We start from the raw sequence: 26,409 nt of genomic DNA on the forward strand, positions 1-26,409 counted from the left end.
TCGCAAGATTGCTACAAGCGGCGTTTTTTCCGATAATGAAAAACTAACTAAACTAAATCCCGAAAGTTCGAAATGTGACTTTTAATGTGCCCTTTGCATGAATCCAATACTCCATAATATAACGAAGGCCTTTATTATATCTGGACCAGACAAACCAAGTGATTGATACTATAAGCATGCCGCAGGGCCGATGGGCAACTAAGTCAATGAACGTGACCACCTGATGAATTTAGGAATACCATTCCATGTGGGGACTAGATTCTTCCAAGACATCTTCACGTTCCAACATATTTTCTAAACGTCTCCATACATTGTTCCACAATTGCATGACAACAACACACCACATCGCTATCCTACACACACAAACAACGAACGACACGTGGACGTGGATTAAAGGGCCACTCGACTTCATTTAGTAGTATCAGCAAATCAAGTCAAGTTTCTTCGTTGTCAAGTGGTAGTTGATGTATTATGATGATCCATGGAGGCAATGTCTCAGTATCATTTATGACATCGAATGGTTTGGGCTGGAAACCGGGAGCATGTGGGATATTTCTGATGCCTAATGCTTTATCAGTATCCATTGGTCCTGATCTTCATCATCCTGGAGACCGGGATCATGTGGGATATTTCTGATGCCTAATGCTTTATCAGTATCCATTGGTCCTGATCTTCATCATCCTGGAGACCGGGATCATGTGGGATATTTCTGATGCCTAATGCTTTATCAGTATCCATTGGTCCTGATCTTCATCATCCTGGAGACCGGGATCATGTGGGATATTTCTGATGCCTAATGCTTTATCAGTATCCATTGGTCCTGATCTTCATCATCCTGGAGACCGGGAGCATGTGGGATATTTCTGATGCCTAATGCTTTATCAGTATCCATTGGTCCTGATCTTCATCATCCTGGAGACCGGGATCATGTGGGATATTTCTGATGCCTAATGCTTTATCAGTATCCATTGGTCCTGATCTTCATCATCCTGGAGACCGGGACTTCTTTGGTAGGCACTTGGGACGCTTGGCTTATTTCGCTTCCTATACTTCGGGTAGCAATTCTGATGCAGTCCTAATGGACAGATCACTTCGTTAGATTCAAGATGAATGACTTGGTAAAGGTGGTCTGTAGATATTCGCAACATACAATCCGTTCTCAAACTATAATTGTTATAATGCTTAACGTTTCAAGATGCCTGTTCCTGTTCCTGACAATGTTTTTTCGAACGCCTTCATGATTAGCAAGACTTTGAAAGCGAGAGTTCATGTCGGTAGTTATGTGTAGCGGCACAGTTCGAGGAGGTTTGATTCTGACATCTTCATGATGATGCTTTTGATTGTTTAACATGGATCAGGGTGGGCGTCCGCTTTGTCCAAGATGTCTAAGCTGCCGACAGATGTTGGAATATTTTATAAAATGTCGACAGCAGAAAGGCGTGCCCTGAGCGTTCGCAATCACTGTCTGTGGAATAGAACCGCATTTTAAGATTAATTGTTATTAATCCAACTTGATCAAACCAGGGATCTCAAACCTCTCCCCTAATTTGAGAAGTCCGTACTTCTTGAGGATTGTATCTGCCTCTATCCTACTTTCCTGTGGGATGGCGCGACGGGTATCCGTGTTCATTAAACCATACACAGCACTCTTCTGCGAATCTACCTTGAACGCCTCCAGAGCTAACGACAATGCTTCCTTGCGAATGTCAAGTCGGTCAAACAGAATGGCGCAACTTCTCCTGGGATCTTTCATGATATCTTCATAAAGGACGGGCATGATGTGGAATCCCTTCTCCCTATTCTCAACTACTCTAGCTACAGCGGCCGCCCACGCCGCGGTGAAGATGCCGACGGTAGACATCTTGGATGGTTTGAGAGAATCTATCTGTTTCTCATTGAGTCTTACGTAGTAATTGTACATCATTGACCTAAAACAGGGAAATATTGTGGATAGAATGTTATTATCCATAACGAATCGCATCGCCTTAGCTGCCGGGTCTGTTTGTAGCAAGTTAAGTGATGACACGAGTGTCTTGAGGCTGTTTCTATACATGAAGAGTTGTCTTATCTTGGGGAACAGCATGACGATGTCTTCGACCTGTCGTGTTGCGCATGACCGGGTTTTCACACAGATCATCCCCGCCCTGTCGTCTGGTTTGCAGAGCAGACGAACTGCGCTAGCTAGAAGCTGTCCATATTCTCCTTTCTTCAAAATGTCGTATTTCCACAGGAACCCAAGTTTCGTAATGGCGTCGGGTTCCGAGATGATCATCATCCCGGGAACCCTGGAGAAGACCTGAGCTAGGAGGGACGACCCGCAGTGGTCCGTACTGGACAGCCAGACGACCCTCGTTCGGGGGTCCCCAACATCAGAAGCGATTTTATGGAAGGAAGCTAAAGGCATCGTTATCATCTTTGTCGCATGCTCGAATTGTGCCTCGTATAACGTCCTTGAAATTTTGTCTCGGTAGATGTTAACTCCTTCCGGAGTTTCTACAAACACTGCCTCATCCTTTGTCATGCAGTATAGCGAAACAAAAGGCTTGAGGACATAATTCGGGTGTTTGAATCCTTTATGCAATGCGATAAAGTTATTAGGGTCCGCAATGGTTGTAGGTAGGAACTTCCGCTTCCAGAATATCTCCTGCACATGCGCACTTTGTTTGAACTGCAATCCCCGCTTGGCGTCACGTCGGATTCGCTCCACGCCCGTGACAGCCCACGTGAATTTCTGGAACGTGACAATGATGGAACGTGTGAATCTGTACATGAGGAATGACATGACATGGATGACGTAGTCCCGGAACTTGTACATCGCCCGGCTGATGGCCTCCAAGTGATTGTTCTCGTCCTTCCCGTCCATCTTGTGACGTCACAAACCGCTCGAGATCTGGAAAACAAAGGCCATTGTTAACGACAACGACAAGAACTATATATCACGGTGATAGATGATGTTGGGTGAGGAGACATTGTTGGCTGGAGGACGTGCTTTCTAAACTGGTTTAAAGAAAGGACACGGACAAGGTGACACATAGACACCTCACACCTGTGATTGCAGGTTCGAGTCCTAAACATGCACTGACTACGATTCTAGGCTTGTCAGCGCCATACCCGTTGTGCTCTTGTTAAAACTACGACATGTGTCACGTGGGCTTTTATGGCTTTAATGTTCAGATGGTCGTAAAACACGCACTGAAAAATCTGGATATAAAGTACATTAGAATATCATAAACATCTGTATCATCGGAATGTACGCATGTGCAGGGTAAGAGGTCTTCACGATTCAGTGACAACAATGAACGCCATCACCACGCCGAATGGCTGCACAATGCATGCAGCGTAAATATCTGTCACTCGCGTATTTCAAATAGCTGAGCTTTAGACTGATGAGAATATTTATGTGTCAAGTGAACCATTCTGCCCCATTCCCTTGGGAAATGTTAGGATACGTATCGTCACAATATGATTAGCGTAATTCAGTTGTCAGTGACTCTGGGTAAATCTGAGATACTACGACTTCACACTACGTGATCTACTACAACACCTTGTTACATCTACTGGGGCGGTGAGATAGTCAGGTGGCTAAGCGTTCGTTTTTCACGCCGAATACCCGTGTTCGATTCCCACGTGGGTAAAATGTGTGAAGCCCTTTTCTTGTGTCCCCAGCCGCGATAATGTTGGCACAAATGTCAAAAAGTGGCGTAAAACCTTACTCACTCACTCACTACATCTACTACAACGACTGCTGGGTGACTTGTAATGCCACCTCGACCAGCATCATATGGCTGAAGACATTTCCGAGTGCGGAGTTAAAAGACACAGACGAAAACACCTACCTTGCCTTATCCCAATGACACTCAACTGTCGTACACACAAGGCAAGCAGAACTATAATGAGACACTGGTATAATTGCGAGAATACATGGGTCAAGAAACGCCCAAATGTGAGAACTGAAAGGGCTGAACTTCATCCAAATCCAACATCCGTGCCAGAATGAAGGAGCAGGTGGATAACTATCAGTGTAGGGTGTTTGGAATTTCGGTCAGGTACTCGTCAGCGGCTTGTATATACTTAAGATTATCTCGTGTACACTCAACACAGAACAGGCTCAACCAGTGTCTACACCGCAATATTCCATGCTTCAGGATTTGTCGGCAGAGCAGATCAGGGGCGTTTATATGGTTTCAAAGAGTGAGTGAGTGAGTGAGTGAGTGAGTGAGTGAGTGAGTGAGTGAGTGAGTGAGTGAGTGAGTGAGTGAGTGAGTGAGTGAGTGAGTGAGTGAGTGAGTGAGTGAGTGAGTGAGTGAGTGAGTGAGTGAGTGAGTGAGTGAGTGAGTGAGTGAGTGAGTGAGTGAGTGAGTGAGGGAGCGAACGAGCGAGCGAGAGAGCGAGTGAGGCTACCCAACCGCCACACAGAGCTACGGTTATGAGAACTCAAAGGGACTACGAATTTTAGCTTGCTATAGCCGTAGTTCATAACACACAATTAGACATGCAACAACTGGGCGGGTCAAACGCCAGCTGGTTATATCCGAGCTGTATATGAGCTATACCTGGCTAGGACGGGTGCTGGTGATAAACTGGATCTACTTTGGTTTAGTCCTTACATTTAGTCCTTACATTAAGCGTTGGCTCATCACGCTGTAGAAGGGGTTCGAATCCGGACATAAGTTCATTTTTCTTTGAAGACATTAATTTAGTGGTAAATATTCTCAAGCACGACGTTAAACCCAATTTCATCTGACCTCACCTGACATTCATCAAGTCAGATTACCTGATCCTGTACCCGATCCTTCCTGGACCACCAAACGTGGTTATTTGAGAATAAACTGAACTGAACTGAACCTAACACATTAGTTGTGTAACCTCAATAAATAAACATGCCCATCCATTGACGTACGCTTAATAGTGTATACTGTTGAAACGTGTTCTATCATATTAATTGTATTTATATGCACACAGCTCGCTCCTATGTCAATAAAAAATCACATGCGTACTAGGATTAACAGACGCCCATTTTCGTTCAATGATTTAATTTAGATTTCAAATAATCCCATTTTAAAATTTTGCCTTTGAACTACACTTTAAATAATCATTAGCACAGATCCTTTGAAGCGTCAACAGTAAAGTCCTTGTGCTTTAAGCTTTCAACCTTGTCCGCATAAAACATAACCGTACTGAGGAGCATTGTCTAGTGATGGGTTTCCCTGTCATCGTGCCACTGTATTAAGGTATATTATACACATGAGAATGTTCCTTTCAGGTTTATCCACCAGCTCAGCGGGGTGGATATAATGTTGTGACCACTGTCACCACTGGTTAGAACTGTACATTCGCGGAGAATGGAATATTACTGTTTAGAAAGACTAAATTATTTCTTCTATGTGGTCCGGTCAAAATCTTCAAGAATAGAAATAGAAATCCCTACCGGAACATAGGCTACACCCTGCAATTCTCGGAACAGTCTCAATACAGGCATTGTGCTGTCATTTCAAATAAATTATTCACATGTGGATCAAATTCCAAGTCAAAGGGGGCATTTCACCAAGGTCTGGTCCTCATTTTAAGTCGAGGTCTAGATCATGTAGGCACAGCCATGTGTGAAACTTAGAAAAAAGGAAAGTAGAGCTAAAATTAAAGTATTTGCTTGGTGTAATTTGAAATTAGAACTGGGATATAAGAATTTGCTAGGTTTAATTTGAAATCACAGCTAAAATTTAAAGTATTTGCTAGGTTTATATAAACCAATAACTTTGAGTGAGTGAGTTTAGTTTTACGCCGCTCTCAGCGATATTCCAGCTATATGGCGGCGGTCTGTAAATAATCGAGTCTGGACCAGACAATCCAGTGATCAACAGCATGAGCATCGATCTACGCAAATGGGAACCGATGACATTTGTCAACCAAATGAGCGAGCCTGACCACCCAATCCCGTTAGTCGCCTCTTACGACAAGCATGGGTTACTGAAGGTTCATTCTAACCCGGACCTTCACGCGTAACTTTTAGTAAAACGATTTGAATCTTGCTGGAACTGCTAGTTATAACACACCTGTGTTACCCACAGTATTGTATCTCCATTCTTTATCCGATACGTATTTATCGTAATTTAGTAGTGGTGGGTGGGGGTAGACAAGTGGTGCATTTGCTCGTCACGCGGAGGACCTTGGTTCGAACCCCCACATGGGTACAATTCCGCCCATTCCGCCGTGGTATTGCTGGAAATACTGCTAGTAATAAAATGGAGTTCGCTGGATAATCGAGGGTGATACTTTCACCAGTGAAAACCTTCAAACCACTGATGCACTTTCACATTTTTCAATCCCTAGATGCATCTTCTGACAATATTACAACACCTACTATGACCACATTAACCCTCCATTTTTCACATACAATTCATACCTTATACATGTTCAGCCACTGATCATATCCACAAAGCCTTCACCTTTCTCAACAAAATGTCAAAACTCTCAATTTTCCGCTCCCATAAACCACAAAGTCCACCTATTTCTTGTTCATTCCAACAGATGATATCATCCATAATTACATATATAAGTTCGTCACTGTCGCGACATGGTGTGCTGAAGCGTAGAGAGACAGGCCATTGACGAAAATGGAAGATTATTAGTTATACGTTCCCATAATGACAGCCGCATGTTTCACCCGGGAGCACGATAAAGCTGAAATAGTGTTCTGGCTACACAGGCCTGGCAGCCTTTCACATCATTGATTTGTAATGATGATGCTTTTGACAAACTAATACCTTGTTCTTTCCATACATTATAGATGGGAAAGTGTACAAAGAACGACTGTTCACTGTGTCAGCCTGTAGCGATGGATTCAATGGAACAGGTTATAACCTTTACGAGCGAGGAGTGCGTTAAGGTTGCGCCTCCTTCGGCCGATGTTAGCACTACTTGCTGCATCGTCATTGCGGCTACTACTGGTGCAGCTACTACTGGTACAGCTGCTACTGGTACAGCTGCTACTGGATGTGATGCTACGTCTCCCACAAACTTTCCTCAAAATACTACTACTACTACTACTGCCGCTTAACTACTACCACGATTACAACTACTACAACACCAGCAACCACTACTATTACAACAACACCAACTACTACCACCACTAAAACTACTACCACAACAACAACAACTACTTCTACTACAACAATTACTACTACTACAATTACTACTGATAATCTCATTACAAGAGCACCTGAATGTGACCCCTGTATTGCTGAAGATAGTGAATGCTTGAACACTGTAGGCACTCTTTTCTATATGTATGTGACCCCTGTATTGCTGAAGATAGTGAATACTTGAACACTGTAGGCACTCATTTCTATATGTATGTGACCCCTGTATTGCTGAAGATTGTGAATGCTTGAACGCTGTAGGCACTCTTTTCTATATGAATGTGACCCCTGTATTGCTGAAGATAGTGAATACTTGAACACTGTAGGCACTCTTTTCTATATGTATGTGACCCCTGTATTGCTGAAGATTGTGAATGCTTGAACGCTGTAGGCACTCTTTTCTATATGTATGTGACCCCTGTATTGCTGAGGATAGTGAATGCTTGAACACTGTAGGCACTCTTTTCTATATGAATGTGACCCCTGTATTGCTGAAGATAGTGAATACTTGAACACTGTAGGCACTCCTAATATATGTATGTGACCCCTGTATTGCTGAAGATAGTGAATACTTGAACACTGTAGGCACTCTTTTCTATATGTATGTGACCCCTGTATTGCTGAAGATTGTGAATGCTTGAACACTGTAGGCACTCTTTTCTATATGTTTGTGACCCCTGCATTGCTGAAGATAGTGAATACTTGAACACTGTAGGCACTCTTTTCTATATGAATGTGAACCCTGTATTGCTGAAGATAGTGAATACTTGAACACTGTAGGCACTCTTTTCTATATGTATGTGACCCCTGTAGTGCTGAAGATTGTGAATGCTTGAACACTGTAGGCACTCTTTTCTATATGTATGTGACCCCTGTATTGCTGAAGATAGTGAATGCTTGAACACTGTAGGCACTCTTTTCTATATGAATGTGAACCCTGTATTGCTGAAGATAGTGAATACTTGAACACTGTAGGCACTCTTTTCTATATGTATGTGACCCCTGTATTGCTGAAGATAGTGAATACTTGAACACTGTAGGCACTCTTTTCTATATGTATGTGACCCCTGTATTGCTGAAGATTGTGAATGCTTGAACGCTGTAGGCACTCTTTTCTATATGAATGTGACCCCAGTATTGCTGAAGATAGTGAATACTTGAACACTGTAGGCACTCTTTTCTATATGAATGTGACCCTTGTATTGCTGAAGATTGCTGAAGATAGTGAATACTTGAACACTGTAGGCACTCTTTTCTATATGTATGTGACCCCTGTATTGCTGAAGATAGTGAATACTTGAACACTGTAGGCACCCTTTTCTATATGAATGTGACCCCTGTATTGCTGAAGATAGTGAATACTTGAACACTGTAGGCACTCTTTTCTATATGTATGTGACCCCTGTATTGCTGAAGATAGTGAATACTTGAACACTGTAGGCACTCTTTTCTATATGTATGTGACCCCTGTATTGCTGAAGATTGTGAATACTTGAACACTGTAGGCACTCTTTTCTATATGTATGTGACCCCTGTATTGCTGAAGATAGTGAATACTTGAACACTGTAGGCACTCTTTTCTATATGTATGTGACCCCTGTATTGCTGAAGATTGTGAATGCTTGAACACTGTAGGCACTCTTTTCTATATGAATGTGACCCCTGTATTGCTGAAGATAGTGAATACTTGAACACTGTAGGCACTCCTAATATATGTATGTGACCCCTGTATTGCTGAAGATAGTGAATACTTGAACACTGTAGGCACTCTTTTCTATATGTATGTGACCCCTGTATTGCTGAAGATTGTGAATACTTGAACACTGTAGGCACTCTTTTCTATATGTATGTGACCCCTGTATTGCTGAAAATAGTGAATACTTGAACACTGCAGGCACTCTTTTCTATATGTATGTGACCCCTGTATTGCTGAAGATAGTGAATACTTGAACACTGTAGGCACTCTTTTCTATATGTATGTGACCCCTGTATTGCTGAAGATAGTGAAAACTTGAACACTGTAGGCACTTTTTTTCTATATGTATGTGAACCTGTATTGCTGAAGATAGTGAATACTTGAACACTGTAGGCACTCTTTTCTATATGAATGTGACCCCTGTATTGCTGAAGATTGTGAATACTTGAACACTGTAGGCACCCTTTTCTATATGTATGTGACCCCTGTATTGCTGAAGATAGTGAATACTTGAACACTGTAGGCACTCTTTTCTATATGAATGTGACCCCTGTATTGCTGAAGATAGTGAATACTTGAACACTGTAGGCACTCTTTTCTATATGAATGTGACCCCTGTATTGCTGAAGATAGTGAATACTTGAACACTGTAGGCACTCTTTTCTATATGTATGTGACCCCTGTATTGCTGAAGATAGTGAATACTTGAACACTGTAGGCACTCTTTTCTAGATGTATGTATACTGACCTACAAAAGAAAGGACTAGCGCTGGAGCGATTGATTGAATAATCGGTCAGTAGATCGATCTCGTTTACGTCGGCGATGCTCGATGGGTCCGGGGAACTAATCGATATTCATATAAAATGAAACATCAAATTCGAATTTTGAAAGTATGTTTCTTATTGTTATTTTTGTTAAATCCAGAAACTACACATCCTTTGCTTGGGATCATTTTCCAACAAACAACTTGTACGTCAAAATAAAAACACTTTTCAAAATATTTATGTCGTTGAATGCTTCATTGGCATTTTAGAAGATGCTATTTGATGAACATAGAGATTTTTCCGGATTTCATCTTCTTTTTATTCTTTCATACAACGTTTCAGGGCTTGTTCTGGCCCCATCATCAGGTAAAACTAATAAAAAAGTAACAGTTCTACTCGATGATGGGGCCAGAACAAGCCCTGAAACGTTGTATCAAAGAATAAAAGGAAGATAAAATCCAGAAAATTCTCTATGTTCATTTACGTCGTTGTTTTTGGAAAATATTCCCAAAGCACCTGCTATGTGCTCACACTACAACCTGAATATGTTACCCTGAGATAGCGGGATCTTTGTACCGTTATAAACTCTCGACACACAAGTTATTGGAAGAAGTCGGACTTGTTCAACCTGTTACGAAACAAGAAATCTGGTCATGACCCAGCCCGGCTATGAACGAGCACGACGAACGAGCTAAATCCGAATGAATATTTCACAATACTTCTCTGTTAAAGTAAGCATTGAAATCCCGCAGAATTGCATATTTTACTTTTGTTTGAACAAAACAAATTAGATCCATGATTTTCAAAAGAGGGTTGTATAAACTGTGCTTGGACAGAAGGCGATTACATGCACGCACGTACACACGTACGCACACACGCATACACCGGAATCGCCCGGGACAGTTCAAACAGACTTTAGATAACTTGGCGCTGTGATATCTGACCATTCAGGGAACGTAGACCAACACAGGCATTGACACTGAATGTGGGCCATACACCAGATTATTATCATACACCCAATTATTTGTAGGCATATGAACATAGAATGTTTACATAAATATATTAAGGGCACATCTACTTAAATTTGCTGGACGAAAAGAATATATTACATATTAGTCATCAAGGATATTGTAAGAATGACGAACTGATGAAATATAACTGAATTGCACTGCCGGTTCTAGACTAACGTTTAGTGTCTGAAGATATATAATTTTGATGGAAACAAACCATTCCAGCGAGAAGGCAGATTCACAAACTGAGGAAATCTGGACTTGCTTCGTTTGTAGTGCAGTGGCTTAGGTCCGATTTTGAAGTTGATCAACTAAAGCATGAAACTTTGCAACAAATGAAGATATTTTATCGTCGGCGACCATTTTGGGTGGACTTCAGCACTCAACAAAAATCGGGCACACCCAAAAAATATGTTTTATCATGATGCTCCCTAGTACTGTGCAAGGTTTTCTGCTTTAATCCAGTGGGGAAAAGTCACGTAGTGTGATCTCTGGTGGCCATCTTGGATTTTTCGGAAAATAGGCCCAAAAAATCAGGCACCCCCCAAAATATGTTTTATCATGGTGTTTTATCACTGTGCTAGGTTTTCTGCTGTAATCCTGCGGGGGAAAGTTTTATAGTGTTAGAATTGGAAATCCTTGATTTTGGGCGGCCATCTTGGATTTTTCGAAAAATAGGCCCAAAAAAGCAAGCACCCCCAAAAAATATGTTTTATCATGGTGTTTTATCACTGTGCTAGGTTTTCTGCTGTAATCCAGCGGGGGAAAGTCATATAGTGTTGATTTGATTAGTGTCCTTGATTTTGGGCGGCCATCTTGGATTTTTCGGAAAATATGTTTTATCATGATATTCCCCAGCACTGTGCAAAGTTTCATGCTTCAGTCAGCCAAGCATCTATTTTCACCCTTAGCCACTGCACTATTAGGACTTCAGCATAGCAGAAAGGGCTGGGTGGAAGGGAAAATAGTGCAGTTCAGGGACTTCGAGACTATAACGGCTCTCTGTTGTAGGTTATTTAGAGTTATTCAGAAATTTTGAAATATTCAAGATATGTCAGATCTGGGGACACCAGAAATGGACAGGCTATTTAGAAAACGCCCCAAGAAAGCTTGCCTCGTGATATAGCTGACATCCTGTTTATAACGACCACATCAGTCCCCGGCCCCCCACCCCGCCCCACGATTTAATATCTCCGATACAGACACTGATATGGCACAACAAAGGATGTCATAATGATCTCGATAGTCAGTACAGTGAACGTGGGAGGGAGTATTCCATATATAGTATACAGAATGCTGCTATCAGCACGGACGGAACCTGATGTGACATGTGACAAGCATGCGAATCCAGGTCTATTTCGTGCCAACGTTACTTTTAAAACTGAAACTGCATTTAGCGCGGAAATTAACACAATGACAGACAGAACTATGTCAAAACGCTGAAAGCATCTATTGGGTGTGGACATTATTGAAGTTGTAATCCATAAAGTATCATACTATTTTCTATTATCCATCCACCTCTAAAATGCCAATCCAACAGATCAGGGTGTGGAAATGTTTTCACGGATATGCATGTGGTCGATGATAAAAAAATGGAGATAATTCAAGTGAAATTTGAAAGATAAATCCAGCCACTCTCTAGATATTTGTCAAACCTATATTTTGTCAGTAATGCGTAATAAATATAGCATACTAAATGCCTTGTGCTTATACTTCAATATCATTCGGTAGGACCTCTGAGATAACTGAAGGAGACGGTCAGACAAATTGTTGACACTGTCAGTCAGATCTCCACAATAAAGAGTAAAGCTTGACTGACAGTGAGTCAGCACTATTCCACCTATATGGCGGCGGTCTGTAAATCGAATCTGGAGCAGACAATCCAGTGATCAACAGCATGAGCATCGATCTACGCTATTGGGATACGTTGAAATGTGTCAAACGAGCCTGACCACCCGATTCCGTTACTCGTCTCTTACGACAAGCATGGGTTACTGAATCTTCTAACCGGATCTTCACGGGTTCAAAACCCCCAAATCATTGAAATGTATTGAAAAGTTGGTTTAACGATGAAAACACAATGTCATTTTGAAAGTGGTCAAATGTAACACATGCTATATTTTGGATTATACTTTCTCAGTAAAGTACAGATTCTAGTACTTTTGTTGGGTCCCAGCCGGGACTGGAAACACAAACAAACAAACACCCCGAGCCAGGCACGGAAAATCTGGGACTAGAACTCGGGATCATAGGTTTCTTACGTGTGATTAGGAAGCAGCTCGGCACAACGTATTGCGGAGCTCGAGGCGAATGGGCTGCCCTTGCGTATAAGTGTCACAGGCAGAGCTCTGTTATGCTAAAATACAACTTCATGGAAAGGAAATACTTCCCTCAGGCCCAGCACACGTCAAGGACTCGCTTTCGGGCTTGAAATAGTTCCTCCAGAGTAATGTGGACATGACCGTACAAATGTGTGACTCGAGACTTATTGTTCAACGCTGAACCATTTTTTTGATCCCTGGCGTTTCTCACAAATACCCTGGATATTGCGGAAGGTAGCCTAGTGGTTACAGCCCTCGCTCGTCACGCCGAAGACCTGGGTTCGATTCCCCAATGGTATAATGTGTGAATCCCGTTTCTAATGTCCCCCCGCCGTGGTATTGCTGGAATATTGCTAAAAGCGGCGTAAAACTAAACTCACTCGGGATTTTCTGAGTATCGATCACCCACAGGCCACCATGACATAGCAAGTCTGTGTCGGTCGGAAAACGACCCGTTCACGTTACGGTGCCTATGACTTACAACCTGAAGAGGAACATCACATGCAGTACTTCACATATAATATTTCTACACCTAATCCTCATAATACACTATACAAATTGAAATACAGACCACTTCTCCGCTATCTGCAGCCATGTCAAACACACGTACCTTAGAGTGACACAATGAAATCTACAAGCCAACTGTTGTCGGTATCGGACACCGTCACGTCCTCTAATTGTCAAGTGGTGTTGGTTGACTTGTATCTCCGGGCACAACTTCCCCAGTCATGGGAGCGTGTTGTGCGATAGTGTGTTGAGATGTCCGGTATATTTACACACAGCGTGCTTTACAAACACTACACCCCTGGTATTTATGAAACCAGCGACAAATGTCCCATTGGCATGATTTTGTTGAAAGTCGGGATGACGTTTGAATGTCAGAATCAAGGCTAAAAATGTGTGAGTGAGATTAGTTTTACGTCGCACTCAGCAACATTCCATCTATATGACGGCGGTGATCAAAAGCATGAGCATCGATCTACGCAGTTGGAATTCGACGACATGTGTCAACCAAGTCAGTGAGCCTGACCACCCGGTCCCGTTAGTCGCCTCTTACGACAAGCTTGGGTTACTGAAGATCAGTTCTAACCCGGATCTTCAGAGGTCTGAAGAAAGTATACCCTTGAAAACTGGATTTGACTAAATGATTACAAACCTCAGCAAAACGTTACAAGGCTGAATGTCTATCATCTGTGAATCTACTCTAACTGACGATGATAACTCCCGATTCAATGTGTTCATTACATCACTGTGGAATAACTTCATGGCTTTCATTGTTAGCACCTGTCGAACGTTATTACGAGGTCATTAAGAAGAGGACTCAGATATAACGAAACTAGTTGTTAACTCTAAACGTATTACATTTCAGTCATTTAAACCGTTAAACCGATAACCTAAAGTTACAATTCAACTGTGAGATTAAGACTTCATGTCAAACACATTCCAAATTCAAAATAATTTTTAGAGAAACTGACTTAATCGATAGATATACGGTATTGTCTGTCGCTGCTTAAGCAGTTAAAAATACATGAAAGCTGCGCATACGTAAACCGTTTCAGGGAAAATATTCAAACGGAAACAACTCATGGTTTGCTGAAATATTTCCTTCTATGTGTGTCAACAGGAGAAGTATTTAGGAGCGCGGGGTCCTTCTATGTGTGTAAACAGGAGAACTATTTAGGAGCGCGGGGTCCTATGTGTGTAAACAGGAGAAGTATTTAGGAGCGCGGGGTCCTTCTATGTGTGTAAACAGGAGAAGTATTTAGGAGCGCGGGGTCCTTCTATGTGTGTAAACAGGAGAAGTATTTAGGAGCGCGGGGTCCTTCTATGTGTGTAAACAGGAGAAGTATTTAGGAGCGCGGGGTCCTTCTATGTGTAAACAGGAGAAGTATTTAGGAGCGCGGGGTCCTTCTATGTGTGTAAACAGGAGAAGTATTTAGGAGCGCGGGGTCCTTCTATGTGTGTAAACAGGAGAAGTATTTAGGAGCGCGGGGTCCTTCTATGTGTGTAAACAGGAGAACTATTTAGGAGCGCGGGGTCCATCTATGTGTGTAAACAGGAGAACTATTTAGGAGCGCGAGGTCCAAGTCACTCACTTCGCGTGGAACATCTCGTCCCAGATCACGGATGAAATGCGGTTATAATGCCTCAACGGGACTATTAATTGAGTTCGTTATAACCGTAGTTAGGTATACGCATTTCGACTAAAATACACAGCGTGTGGGGGCAACACAGTTCGTTATAAGCGTTTTCTTTATAAACGCAGTTCACTGCAGGGGAAGAAACATTTCAAAATTTCCCACAAGACCACAGGACCAGTAAGTGGACAATAATTCGTGGCCCTGTCTGTTCTCCACTGCTCCAAAATAACATTCGTAGATTTACTTTACTATCAAAACAGAATTCACTGGCCACCAGGACCACTGCAAACTTATAATTTAGTAGTCATGGTGAATTTTTACTAGCCAGGGACCACAGGACCAGCGTAAATTTCGCACACGTACTGCACTGTTTTGCCAAACCGATTGTAAGACAACAGGTTATAATACAAAATAGGTCACGATGCTATAATGGTTATGATGTCAAAAATATTTGTTCTAATTTAGGAATTTATGAATTTGAAAACTTGTACCCAACTCGCTAGATCCATAAATGTGCTCGAGCCAGTTCCACTTTAACATGAGCTGATATTTTTTAAGAAACGTCTAGAAGTACACGGCTTTATGTTCTCGAATTGTAAACGAACAGTGTACAGTGAACAAACATGGACGCATGTTCGAAGGTAAGCCAACAAACTAACGAACACTTCTGTGTCATTTATATCACATTACCCGTTTTACACAGACATGTTGACCCATCACAAACTATAGGAACAATTCTAATTCAAAGCAGAAATAATTACCTCCACACTAAGATCCGTGAAGAGGAGTGTTGACTGTGCGGAGGTCACTTTAGACTGGAGTACGTAAAGGTATGTATTTGAGGTGGAACCAGCCCAAAATATTGACATCGTTGCCGTTGGCAGTCGACTTTGTGCCCAGAGCGATGATGAGGACGAACCACAGATAATCAAGATCATCAAGCTCTGCGACATAGAGTGATAGTGGAGCTTAGGTGATCGTAACTCTCATACTTTAACCCAGACTTACGACAATCGCAGCGGTAAGATTACTTTGTGAAGCGATCGTAGCGCTATGGTGATCGCAACTGTCATACTTTAACCCAGACTTACGACAATCGCAGCGGTAAGATTACTTTGTGAAGCGATCGTAGCGCTATGGTGATCGCAACTGTCATACTTTAACCCAGACTTACGACAATCGCAGCGGTAAGATTACTTTGTGAAGCGATCGTAGCGCTATGGTGATCGCAACTGTCATACTTTAACCCAGACTTACGACAATCGCAGCGGTAAGACTACTTTGTAAAGCGATTGTAGCGCTATGGTGATCGTAACTCTCATACTTTAACACAGACTTACGACAATCGCAGCGGTAAGATTACTTTGTGAAGCGATCGTAGCGCTATGGTGATCGCAACTGTCATACTTTAACCCAGACTTACGACAATCGCAGCGGTAAGATTACTTTGTGAAGCGATCGTAGCGCTATGGTGATCGCAACTGTCATACTTTAACCCAGACTTACGACAATCGCAGCGGTAAGACTACTTTGTAAAGCGATCGTAGCGCTATGGTGATCGTAACTCTCATACTTTAACACAGACTTACGACAATCGCAGCGGTAAGATTACTTTGTGAAGCGATCGTAGCGCTATGGTGACCGTAACTGTCATACTTTAACTCAGACTTACGACTGTCGTAGCCGTAAAATTACCAGGATCCACAGCTGAGACTACCTTAAGTCTATGTAAGAATGTACGAGTTACGATCATCGTAGTGCAAAAATCGCTTGGTACAAGTGGGCCTTGGGCTCCATTCCCCGAAACGACCGTAGCGCTAATTTGACTTGCGACTGTGGTAACGCTACAGTAGCTTTGTACACCGGCACCCTGGTACGCAAGGGGCGTTTTGACGTTCCGGACCACAGCGATATCCATTTAATCCGGAATCCTTAACAGGCGATTCTTGTCAGGGTTGTGCATACATACCTAAAGGGAGGGGCGGTGGGGTAGCCTAGTGGTTAAAGCGTTCGCTCGACACTTTATTGCCTCTGCGACGACGGGGAAGAACGGTTCCAAACGGTTCCAAACTTTACAACTTAACAAATGTGTTTCGGCCCGGTAGCAAGACTTGTCGGACCGACCTCGTCCAAGCTCACGTCCAAGGAATCCACATAAGATGTTGTTTTATTATTAAACTCCGGGACAAAGAGTAAGATTGTGTGATTCATTCGGGTCCAAAGTTTGATAATTCCAAATGACCAAGCTACCTGCAAACTTACGCCGTCTTTAGCAAAGTTCATGCTATTTCACAGTTTGGTACAGCAGACAATGATTTGACATGCTGAATCGTTGGAAATCGAGCAATCGATGTAGCCCCCACGGGGCCAACATATGCCCATGCCAACATGAGCCACTTAGATCGCCTCCATGGTCTAGTGGATAGAGTGCCTGCTCGCAGAGCGGAAAGTTGGGGTTCTATTCCTGGAGACGTCATACCGTTAATACGTCAAAAGGTGGTGATTGTTTATCTGGCGACTCGTCAAGGTCCGAGTTAGAATGAGCCTTCAGTATTCCATGCTTGAAAGAGGCGACTAACGGGGTCGTTAGGTCAGGCTCGCTGACTTGGTTGACACATGTCATCAGTTCGCAATTGCGCAGATCGATGCTCATGCTGTTGATCACTGGATTGTCTGGTCCAGACTCGATTTTTTACAGATCACCGCCATATAGCTGGGATATTGCTGAGTGCGGCGTAAACTAAACTCAGTCACTCACTTTATCTGGCGCTTGACGTTGGGGGGTAAAGCAAGGTCTGGGGGGCCCGGGGTCAGGTAGCTGAGTGTAAGTAGAGCACTCCTGTTGAAACTGCAGCATGGTATCAGAGATAACAAAAATCACACGTGAGAGAAGCAAAACGAGGCGAGTAGTCTCATTTTTTTTATGTAGGGCTGGAGTCTTTTTAAAGCCCGACCCGCGCTTGGATAATCGAGAAGCCTGAAGGGCCGTCCCAAAATGGAATCGAACACCGTCTAAAGCTTTCACAGACATGACTCAAGATGTCTAAAGTGACATGTGAAACTGTGCTCCCAAGAACAGGGACTTGCAGCGTCATACAGTGAGTGAATGAGTGAGTTTGGTTTTACCGCGCTTTTGGCAATATTCCAATACTATCACGGCGGGGACACCAGAAATGGGCTTCACACATTGCATGAGGGGAATCGAACCCAGGTCTTCAGCGTCACGAACGGATGCTTAAACACTAGGCTACACAACCTCCCTACAGCTCATACAGGAAGGCTTGATGTGTAAATGTACTTGTCTCTGGGTAAGTATTTACTTTCCTGCACATCCATGTGGAAAAGCACGTGGAGAGCTACTTGTTGCCTAGCCAGGTTTTGTCCCAAAGCAGAAGAGCGACAGGGTGACAGTCCCAAAATAAACTTTAATGGCGATTCGCCAGACAGGTTCATCTTGTCGTGGTTGTCAACTACACAAACACGACGCTCTTTTTAACCCGGGGGAATGCTGAACATCGTGTTATTTTATTACGAATGCTGACATAAAATGCGTATCATAGCAACAATCTCGTGGAAACAGGTATTTGTATGAAAACCCGTTGACTTGGGATACAACTCGGTCTTTCCGAAACAAATACATCAAGAACAAATTATATCGGCTGGTAGTATGAGTGTGGGCTAGCGCTACGATGACAAAGAACCAGCCAGATCACACTGTATAACCTTCTCATTGTCAGCTTAAGGGCAGGGGCCCAGTGGTTAAAGCGCTTTCTCGTCATGTCGAAACACAGGATCCGATTTTCCCAATGGTGAGTGAGTGATTTTAGTTTTACTCCGCTTTTAGCAATATTCCAGCAATATCACGGCGGGTGTCACCAGAAATGGGCTTCACACATTGTGCCCATGTGGGGAATCGAACCCGGGTCTTCGGCGTGACGAGCGAACGCCTTAACCACTATGGCCATGTGTTACAAGTGGTCCGCTCTCCCAGTGGTCCAGTATGCTGAGCTGATATTGCCAGAATATTGCAAAGGGCGACATACTCATTTCAGTGAACATTTTCATAGGAAAGGAACTGGGAGCAGACACATGAAGTGGTTGATAAAATGAGCACTGTGAACGCTGTCGTAACAATGACAAAGAATCAGTCAGATCACACTATAATTGCATGATTAATTTCTCGCAGGAATGGGTCGCTAAGGACAGGCTGATCTCACAGCGGAGCTGTGCATGTAAGAGTTAACAAAAACAAGTTTGTTGTGTTTTTTTCTGGATTAATAAGGGCAGTGGGTATCAAAGCGGCAACTGAGATTCTTACGCCAGGAGTTGTACATGTGTGCAGTCAATTTTTTATGGCGTTCCAACGTGATATGGCTGGAATTTTGCTTAATGACTTACTGCAGATTCACGCTTTGCCTTTGACTTGCAGATAGTATGCTAGACTTACAATAAATGAACAAACACACATATTCCATTATATCCATGGCATCATGTAAACAACATATATGACAAGAAAATGAGCCGCTTTATCCATGAGTTAGATACAATGGACCCATTCAAAAGAACTTAATGATTGCCAATTTATCCAGGGTATTTATCTTAGTAAGGAAATGTATCCTTACTTCATTTAGGGCTTGAGCATTGCGGAAAGGCAAACACCGTGGTTTAAGGACTGTGATCTTTAAGGGTCTCACATAAGTCTGGTTTGCCTTTTGATGAAAGTCAGAGACCAGGGCGTCGGTAATATTATTTCCAACATATGTCGTGGCTATGCGTTACAAGCAACCTTGACATCTACATTGTCCCATGTCCCTCCCCACACATGCTGGGGCCGCGTCGTTCTATATCCTGGCTGACAACACACACGGGTCTATGTTCCATATGCTGTGCGTTAGAAACCAAAATATTTCCCTCCACGTTATCAGGTGTTCTCAGACAAATACACGCATTTAGTACAAACTTTATCGTTCCCTGCAACTATAGTTGCTGTTTCATATCCGTCATTAAACTTAAGCAATTTTCGATTTGAGTGAGATAAATGCTATCAAATCATTTTAATAATAATGTCAATATTATTGTTTAGACACGAAGTCGTTGAGTTTCTATACCTTAAGTTATTACCATTTTGAATGCATCGATTGTTAAGTCTGTAACCGCAACGATAACGGTTTTTTTCGAAATCTCATTTGCCACCTCGTTGACATTCGCTCAAGAGTTGGAGGAGAAGCAATATATCAAACACCTAAGTTAGTGCTGTCTTAGAGTTAGCAAACAAGAGCAGCTATCAGGAAGTAGACTTGCTGTTTTTTATGATCTTGATACAACAACATGTAAAGTATTTTGACCTTGGGCTGTCAACACAGAACTGGATTCGAATTGTAAATACTGCATTTTCTCAAATGATGATGGGTCTATATGGTGACGGGTCTATTTGATGACAGGTCTATATGATAACGGGTTTATGTGATGACGGGTCTATATGATAATGGGTCAATATGATGACGGGTCTATATGATGGCGGGTCTATGTGATAACGGGTCTACTAGTATTTGATGACGGGTCTATATAATGAAGGGTCTACATGATGACAGGCCTATGTGATAACGGGTCTATATGATGACGGATCTATATGATGAAGGGTCCACGGTGACAGGTCTATGTGATGACGGGTCTATATGATGACGGGTCTTTATGATCACGGGTTTATTTGATGACGGGTCTATATGACGACGGGTCCGACGAATCCAAAACTAAATGCTGTGTTTTAAGAGATAAGTAAAACGACATGACTCTGTTGATTGGAGGAAATATGGTAATTCAATTGCAGCTACTCATGTCGTTATGCCACACGACTTTCATATGGATGTTACAGTCTCATATTCCTAATAAGACCCTATTAATATTAAATATTAATTGTCGTATTTCACCAAAAATTGATTTTAGTTTGACCAGTAGAATATTTTTTGTGGCCTACTGATACTGAACACACTTGGCTTTGAAGTTGAATACATAAACCGTTTCATAACCGGTAAATGCTTGCCATTTTATGGACCCGAAAAACTAACATAATTCATGTCATTACAAAGTGACATTGTTTTCAAACAAATACGAGAAAGGTAACCTGCAATGGAGCCTGGACCAGCCAATCCAGTGACTGACATCATGAGCATCAATCTACGCAACTGGAATATAGTCACATGCATCAATCATGTCAACGAGTCCTGTTAGTCGCCTCTTACGACAAGCCATGGTTTGCTGAAGAAAGATTCTAACCCGGATCTTCACGCGTCGATAGACATGTGAAAGACGAAACGTATTTTAGATGAATAATAACGATAATATGCCTATTCACAATGCGCAACATTCACATCCCAAAACATGCCCAATTGGCTAGATATCGCCCCAGTCAATAGCTCAGAGTTCACTCGAAGCTGCCAGGGGAGTATCTACTACTCACACTTTGCTAAGGATCACAAAAATTCACAACTTTACTTTAACGTAGATTCATAATTTGAAATTGTATCCATTTAATAATACGGTGACCCCTCTTCAGGCAAACAGTCACTTTAATCTAACCTTATGCACTTGATACATGAGTAACCATAAAAATGGTTTTCATGGCACCAATCAACCATTTTGCAAATCATGGAACAAGTCACTGACAAGTACACAACACCTGTCAATAGCAGGTATAGGATCCACAAGATGCAATGACATACTGAAACCTAGGATTCATGCTTACAATAAGCTTAAATATTTACATCTAAGTTGACCCCACATCATAGATTTCTGTTGAATCCATGATTTGATCCTCAGCAAAGTGTGAATAGTATATAGAATCAGCGGCTGAGGTGCTAGAAGGTTAACAGTCACATTAACGTCTCATTATACCGGACCGCCTCCGTGGTGTAGTGGTTGGAGCGTCCGCCCAGAGAGCGGAAGGTCGCGGGTTCGATCTCCGACCGCGTCATACCAAAAGACGTTAAAATATGGTACTTGTTAGTCCCTGCATTAATGGGTACAACAAGGACTGGTCGGCTGGGAGTCAGTATAATGTGTCTGAGTGGGGTATTCATGCTTCACTGCGGCATGGTATCTCAGTGGGCTAGCACTATAAAACCAGCTTAGGTCTGGGCTAGTACAAGCAGCCGCACATACACATACGCATGCACGTCGTCATATGAGCGAAATATTCTCGAGCACGACGTTAAACCCAATTTCACCTCACCTCATTATACCGGGTACCCATTCACTGCTGGGTAAAACCGAGGTATACTTTGCACAAAGTCACTTCAAAGACGTCGTATATGCTACATATGTTAGGGGCAGAACCGAAGCCCTTGAAGCAGTCATGTCAAGCTCGCTCGTCACGACAAATACCCGGGTTCGGTTCTCCACATCGGTACAATGTGTGAAGCCCATTTTTCTGGTGTCCCCCGTCGTAATATTGTTGGAATATATTGCTAAAAGGGACGTAAAACTTAACTCACTCACTCATGTCAACAGTCGAACGCGCTCAACTATCTGACTTCTCACCAGCTGCTCAACTTCACCTGATTTGTGGTCGGTGTGTGCTACACTGGATTACATGCTCCGATAGATCATTTTATCAACAGCCCTTCTGTATAAAATACTACACTGCATTGTGCCACCTTGTGTCTTGTCCTGAGGGCCGCCAGTGTATCTCGTCGATAAGACAAACGAGTTACTAAGAGGAGGCGTCGTTCATACAGACACCACCGGGTACAAGTAGCCCTCAGAAGACTTTATTGACTATGACAGTCTCCGGTAAGCGTTTTATCATCTAGACTTGCTGTATGTGTTCACAACGATTATGTGCCTTGTTTCAATCTTTGTTGTTTACCGCCGTAGTCAGCAATATTCCAGCTATATGTCGGCGGTCTGTGAATAATCGAGTTTGGACCAGACAATCCAGTGATCAACATCATGAGCATCGTTCTACACAACTCAGTCAGCGAGCCTGACCACCCGATCCCGTTAGTCGCCTCTTACGACAAGCATGGGTTACTGAAGATCAATTCTAACGCGGATCTTCACTGGTCCCTTCCTTTAATTGAATTGGATCGGTGTGGCCACTTTCAGTATCACTGCAACCATTTAGCGATGGGAATACCAGAAATGACTCACACGATGAGTGAGTGAGAGAGTGAGATTAGTTTTACGCCTCTTTAAGCAATATTCCAGCAATATTACTCCGGGGAACACCAGAAATGGGCTTCAAAATGTATCTATGTAGGGAATCGAACCCGGGTCATCGGCGTGACAAGCGAATGCTGTAACCACTAGGCTAACACGATGAACCCATTGAGAGTCGAGCCGGGGTGTTTTTCACTACAGCGTAACCCCGCTAAACTGGAAACATGGACGATTATTGTGAGGATCAGCCGTACTTACTAAAGGTGTGGTATCCATGTCAAGTGAGACCAGGAATTTTCCAAGAGAAATGGTACAGTCCGACATATAACGAGGTTTGACTGTATATAAAAAGACTTATACGCTTCGTATCGGAATTACATATATTCTATTCAGAGACAAAGCGTATAAGTCTTTTTATATACAGCCAAACCTCGTTATACCGGACTGTACCATAGACTAACCTTAATCTCTAAATATGTATAATTCCCATACAAACAAATAATTCCATTTAAACAGAAAAGGAGGCCCATTGAGCTCATAGATCCTGAACCTAGGAAAATCTAGACTTACTTCATCTAGAAATTTTGCTTTGCTGAAACGGGGTGAGTGAATGAGTTTCGTTTTACGCCGCACTCAGCAATATGCCAGCTATATGGAGGCGGTCTGTAAATAATCGAGTCTGGACCAGACAATCCAGAGATCAACAGCATGAGCATCGATCTGAGCGATTGGGAACCGATGACATTTGTCAACCAAGCCAGCGAGCCTAACAACCCGATCCCGTTAGTCGCCTCTTACGACAAGCATGGGTTACTGAAGATTCATTCTAACCCGGACCTTCACGGGTCCGGGCGGAGGGGAAATAATTCATGGACTGTAAGACAGACTAGTATAAGAATATTGATGACTTCCTCTGATCGACTGTGTTGTGGGCCATGACACACCATACAGTGATACGAGTTGACTTATACTTATAGATACCCATGTTTTATGTACATTTTATATACACTTCAGAGATAACTTAATTCGTTGTTTGCACGTTTCAAGATCGGGTACATGTGAAAGCCGTTCGTCGCTGAGGAGACATTGACTTGTCCTATTTGCGATGTTTGTCCTGGGAGAGGATTTCGTACTACCCCGACGATGGTGAGATGGGGGCCCCAATAAATGTGTCAACACTGACCGATTTTATTAGTTTTCTCTGTTTGTTCACGTGGGCAATAACTATTTTCTGTTTCAGCACAGTGCCTTATCAACAGGCTGATTCACGATCTGTACTTACGCACATTTAATCACAAGACAAGAGGATTATGTTCCATTTGAAAACATTTAATCGACGTCAACCAACCCGAAAAACATATAAGCGGTTGACGGGAGAAGGAGAAAAGCCGTAATCATTGTCGTCAGTGCAGCGTAATTTATGCATTGATAACATTTTTTATATAATTTTAAATCAACAGGCCTATTGTTGACTAGTCTTACTCACAGTCCCTGGGCCACATTATGTCCCTACTGCCTAGCCCTCCCTGCAATGTAGTCTGTCTCACAGTCCCTGGACCACATTATGTCCCTACTGCCTAGCCCTCCCTGCAATGTAGTCTGTCTCACAGTCCCTGGGCCACATTATTGTCCCTACTGCCTAGCCCTCCCTGCAATGTAGTCTGTCTCACAGTCCCTGAACCACATTATGTCCCTACTGCCTAGCCCTCGCTGCAATGTAAAGCCCTAAATGAATCAAGTCTCGATTTCCTCAGGCTCTGAATTTCCCTTGTCACCGGCGTTCCTTTCCAATTTAAATGAACTTACTTGTTGCTATCAAAATTATATGGATTCAGTAAGCGTTAGTGTAATTGTTACATATTTTCCTGATCAGATTTCTTAAATGGGTCGTTCCCAATTGCGCAGATCGATGCTGTTGATCACTGGATTGTCTGGTCCAGACTCGATTATTTACAGACCGCCGCCATATAGCGGGAATATTGCTGATATTGTGCGGCGTAAAACTAAACTCACTCTTAAATGGGTCAGAGAGATTGCCTCAGCAAATGTTCTTATATTTCGCGGGTAGAATCCCAGGTGCATGGCGGATGCCTGTAAATCAATCGACCCTGGGTCCGATAAACCAGTGGTTGATAGTATGAGTACCGATTCAAACAGCTAATGATACACAGTGACGCAGTTCACACATTGTGACTGTCTAGGCCCAGTTGTCAGTACAGTTCTCGGGTTATGGGATATGTTCAGCCGTGGAGTACACGAGTGTACATATGCGTGCGGACAAGGCTTAGTGTACCAATCAGTATGAACGTATAGCGTTTAATCATCACATGAAAACATGCATGATACAGCTGCAACTGACTATGCACAGATTTACTATGGCTCATTGGCTGTGTGTAAGTGAGTGAGTTTAGTTTTACGCCGCCTTTAGCAATATTCCAGCAATATCATGGCGGGGGACACTATAAATGGGCTTCACACATTGTACCCATGTGGGGAATCGAACACGGGTCTTCGGCGTGACAAGCGAACGCTTTAACCACTAGGCTACCCCACCGCCCTATGGCTGCTACGACTAACTCACGTATTCGGTTAATTGAACCGAAAACTTTCATGAATTCATTGTTCGTGAATCGAATTTTCATGAATTTTATGAAAAGGGGTATTTTACTTGCATTGAGGTGTTATTTATCAAAGCAAGATTTGCAAAATAGAATCTACCCAAGCCAGACAGGATAAGAGTCAACACTCTTATGTACTAAATTGCATATTTATAAGGTCACTGGTTGTCATTATAAATTAAAGCTGTCAAAGGGTGAAAGAATATTTTTTGTTTAATGTTACACTGAATATAAGGGACCATTCATAATCTATGACTGAGGGTGGGGGAAGGAAAAAAAAAGAGAGAAGATTTTAAGGGGGTGGGATCACCCATTTTGTTGTGGGGGAGGTGTGGACGTGATAAATCTTGTACACACGTACCGCTAGAGGGAGGCGGTCAGTAATTGTGTACACGCAGTGGGGTAGGGTGTGGGTGTGGGTGTGGGTGTGGGTGTGGGGTTTGTCACTTACTTCGTACATAACTTAAAGGGTGGGTGGGTCATTCACATTGTACATGCTTCTCCATAAAATCATCGTCACCCCCCTCCCCCCCACCCTAGCCATACATTATGAACAGTACCTAAT

At 42.7% G+C, this 26,409-nt stretch overlaps 1 protein-coding gene across 2 annotated transcripts in view; it reads right to left on the reverse strand.

The window, feature by feature from the left end:
- Positions 1-656: 656 nt before the first annotated feature.
- The window catches only part of LOC124273599, a 35,135-nt gene continuing 9,382 nt past the window's right edge, over positions 657-26,409 (reverse strand). Inside the window, exons 1-2 of one of the 2 annotated variants that reach the window (XM_046708883.1) lie at positions 13,539-13,691; positions 657-2,890 (exon numbers count right to left, since the gene is read on the reverse strand). In XM_046708883.1, the coding sequence (XP_046564839.1) occupies positions 1,502-2,863 (1,362 nt within the window). In that variant the 5' untranslated portion in view covers positions 2,864-2,890; positions 13,539-13,691 and the 3' untranslated portion in view covers positions 657-1,501. Of the gene's footprint in view, positions 2,891-13,538; positions 13,692-26,409 lie in introns of those variants that run through there. The other variant, XM_046708882.1, reaches the window with a different exon arrangement.

Source organism: Haliotis rubra, unplaced genomic scaffold (genome assembly GCF_003918875.1).
Source record: "Haliotis rubra isolate DU_JTF1 unplaced genomic scaffold, ASM391887v1 Scf182, whole genome shotgun sequence".
In the NCBI taxonomy this organism is placed as follows: domain Eukaryota; kingdom Metazoa; phylum Mollusca; class Gastropoda; order Lepetellida; family Haliotidae; genus Haliotis; species Haliotis rubra.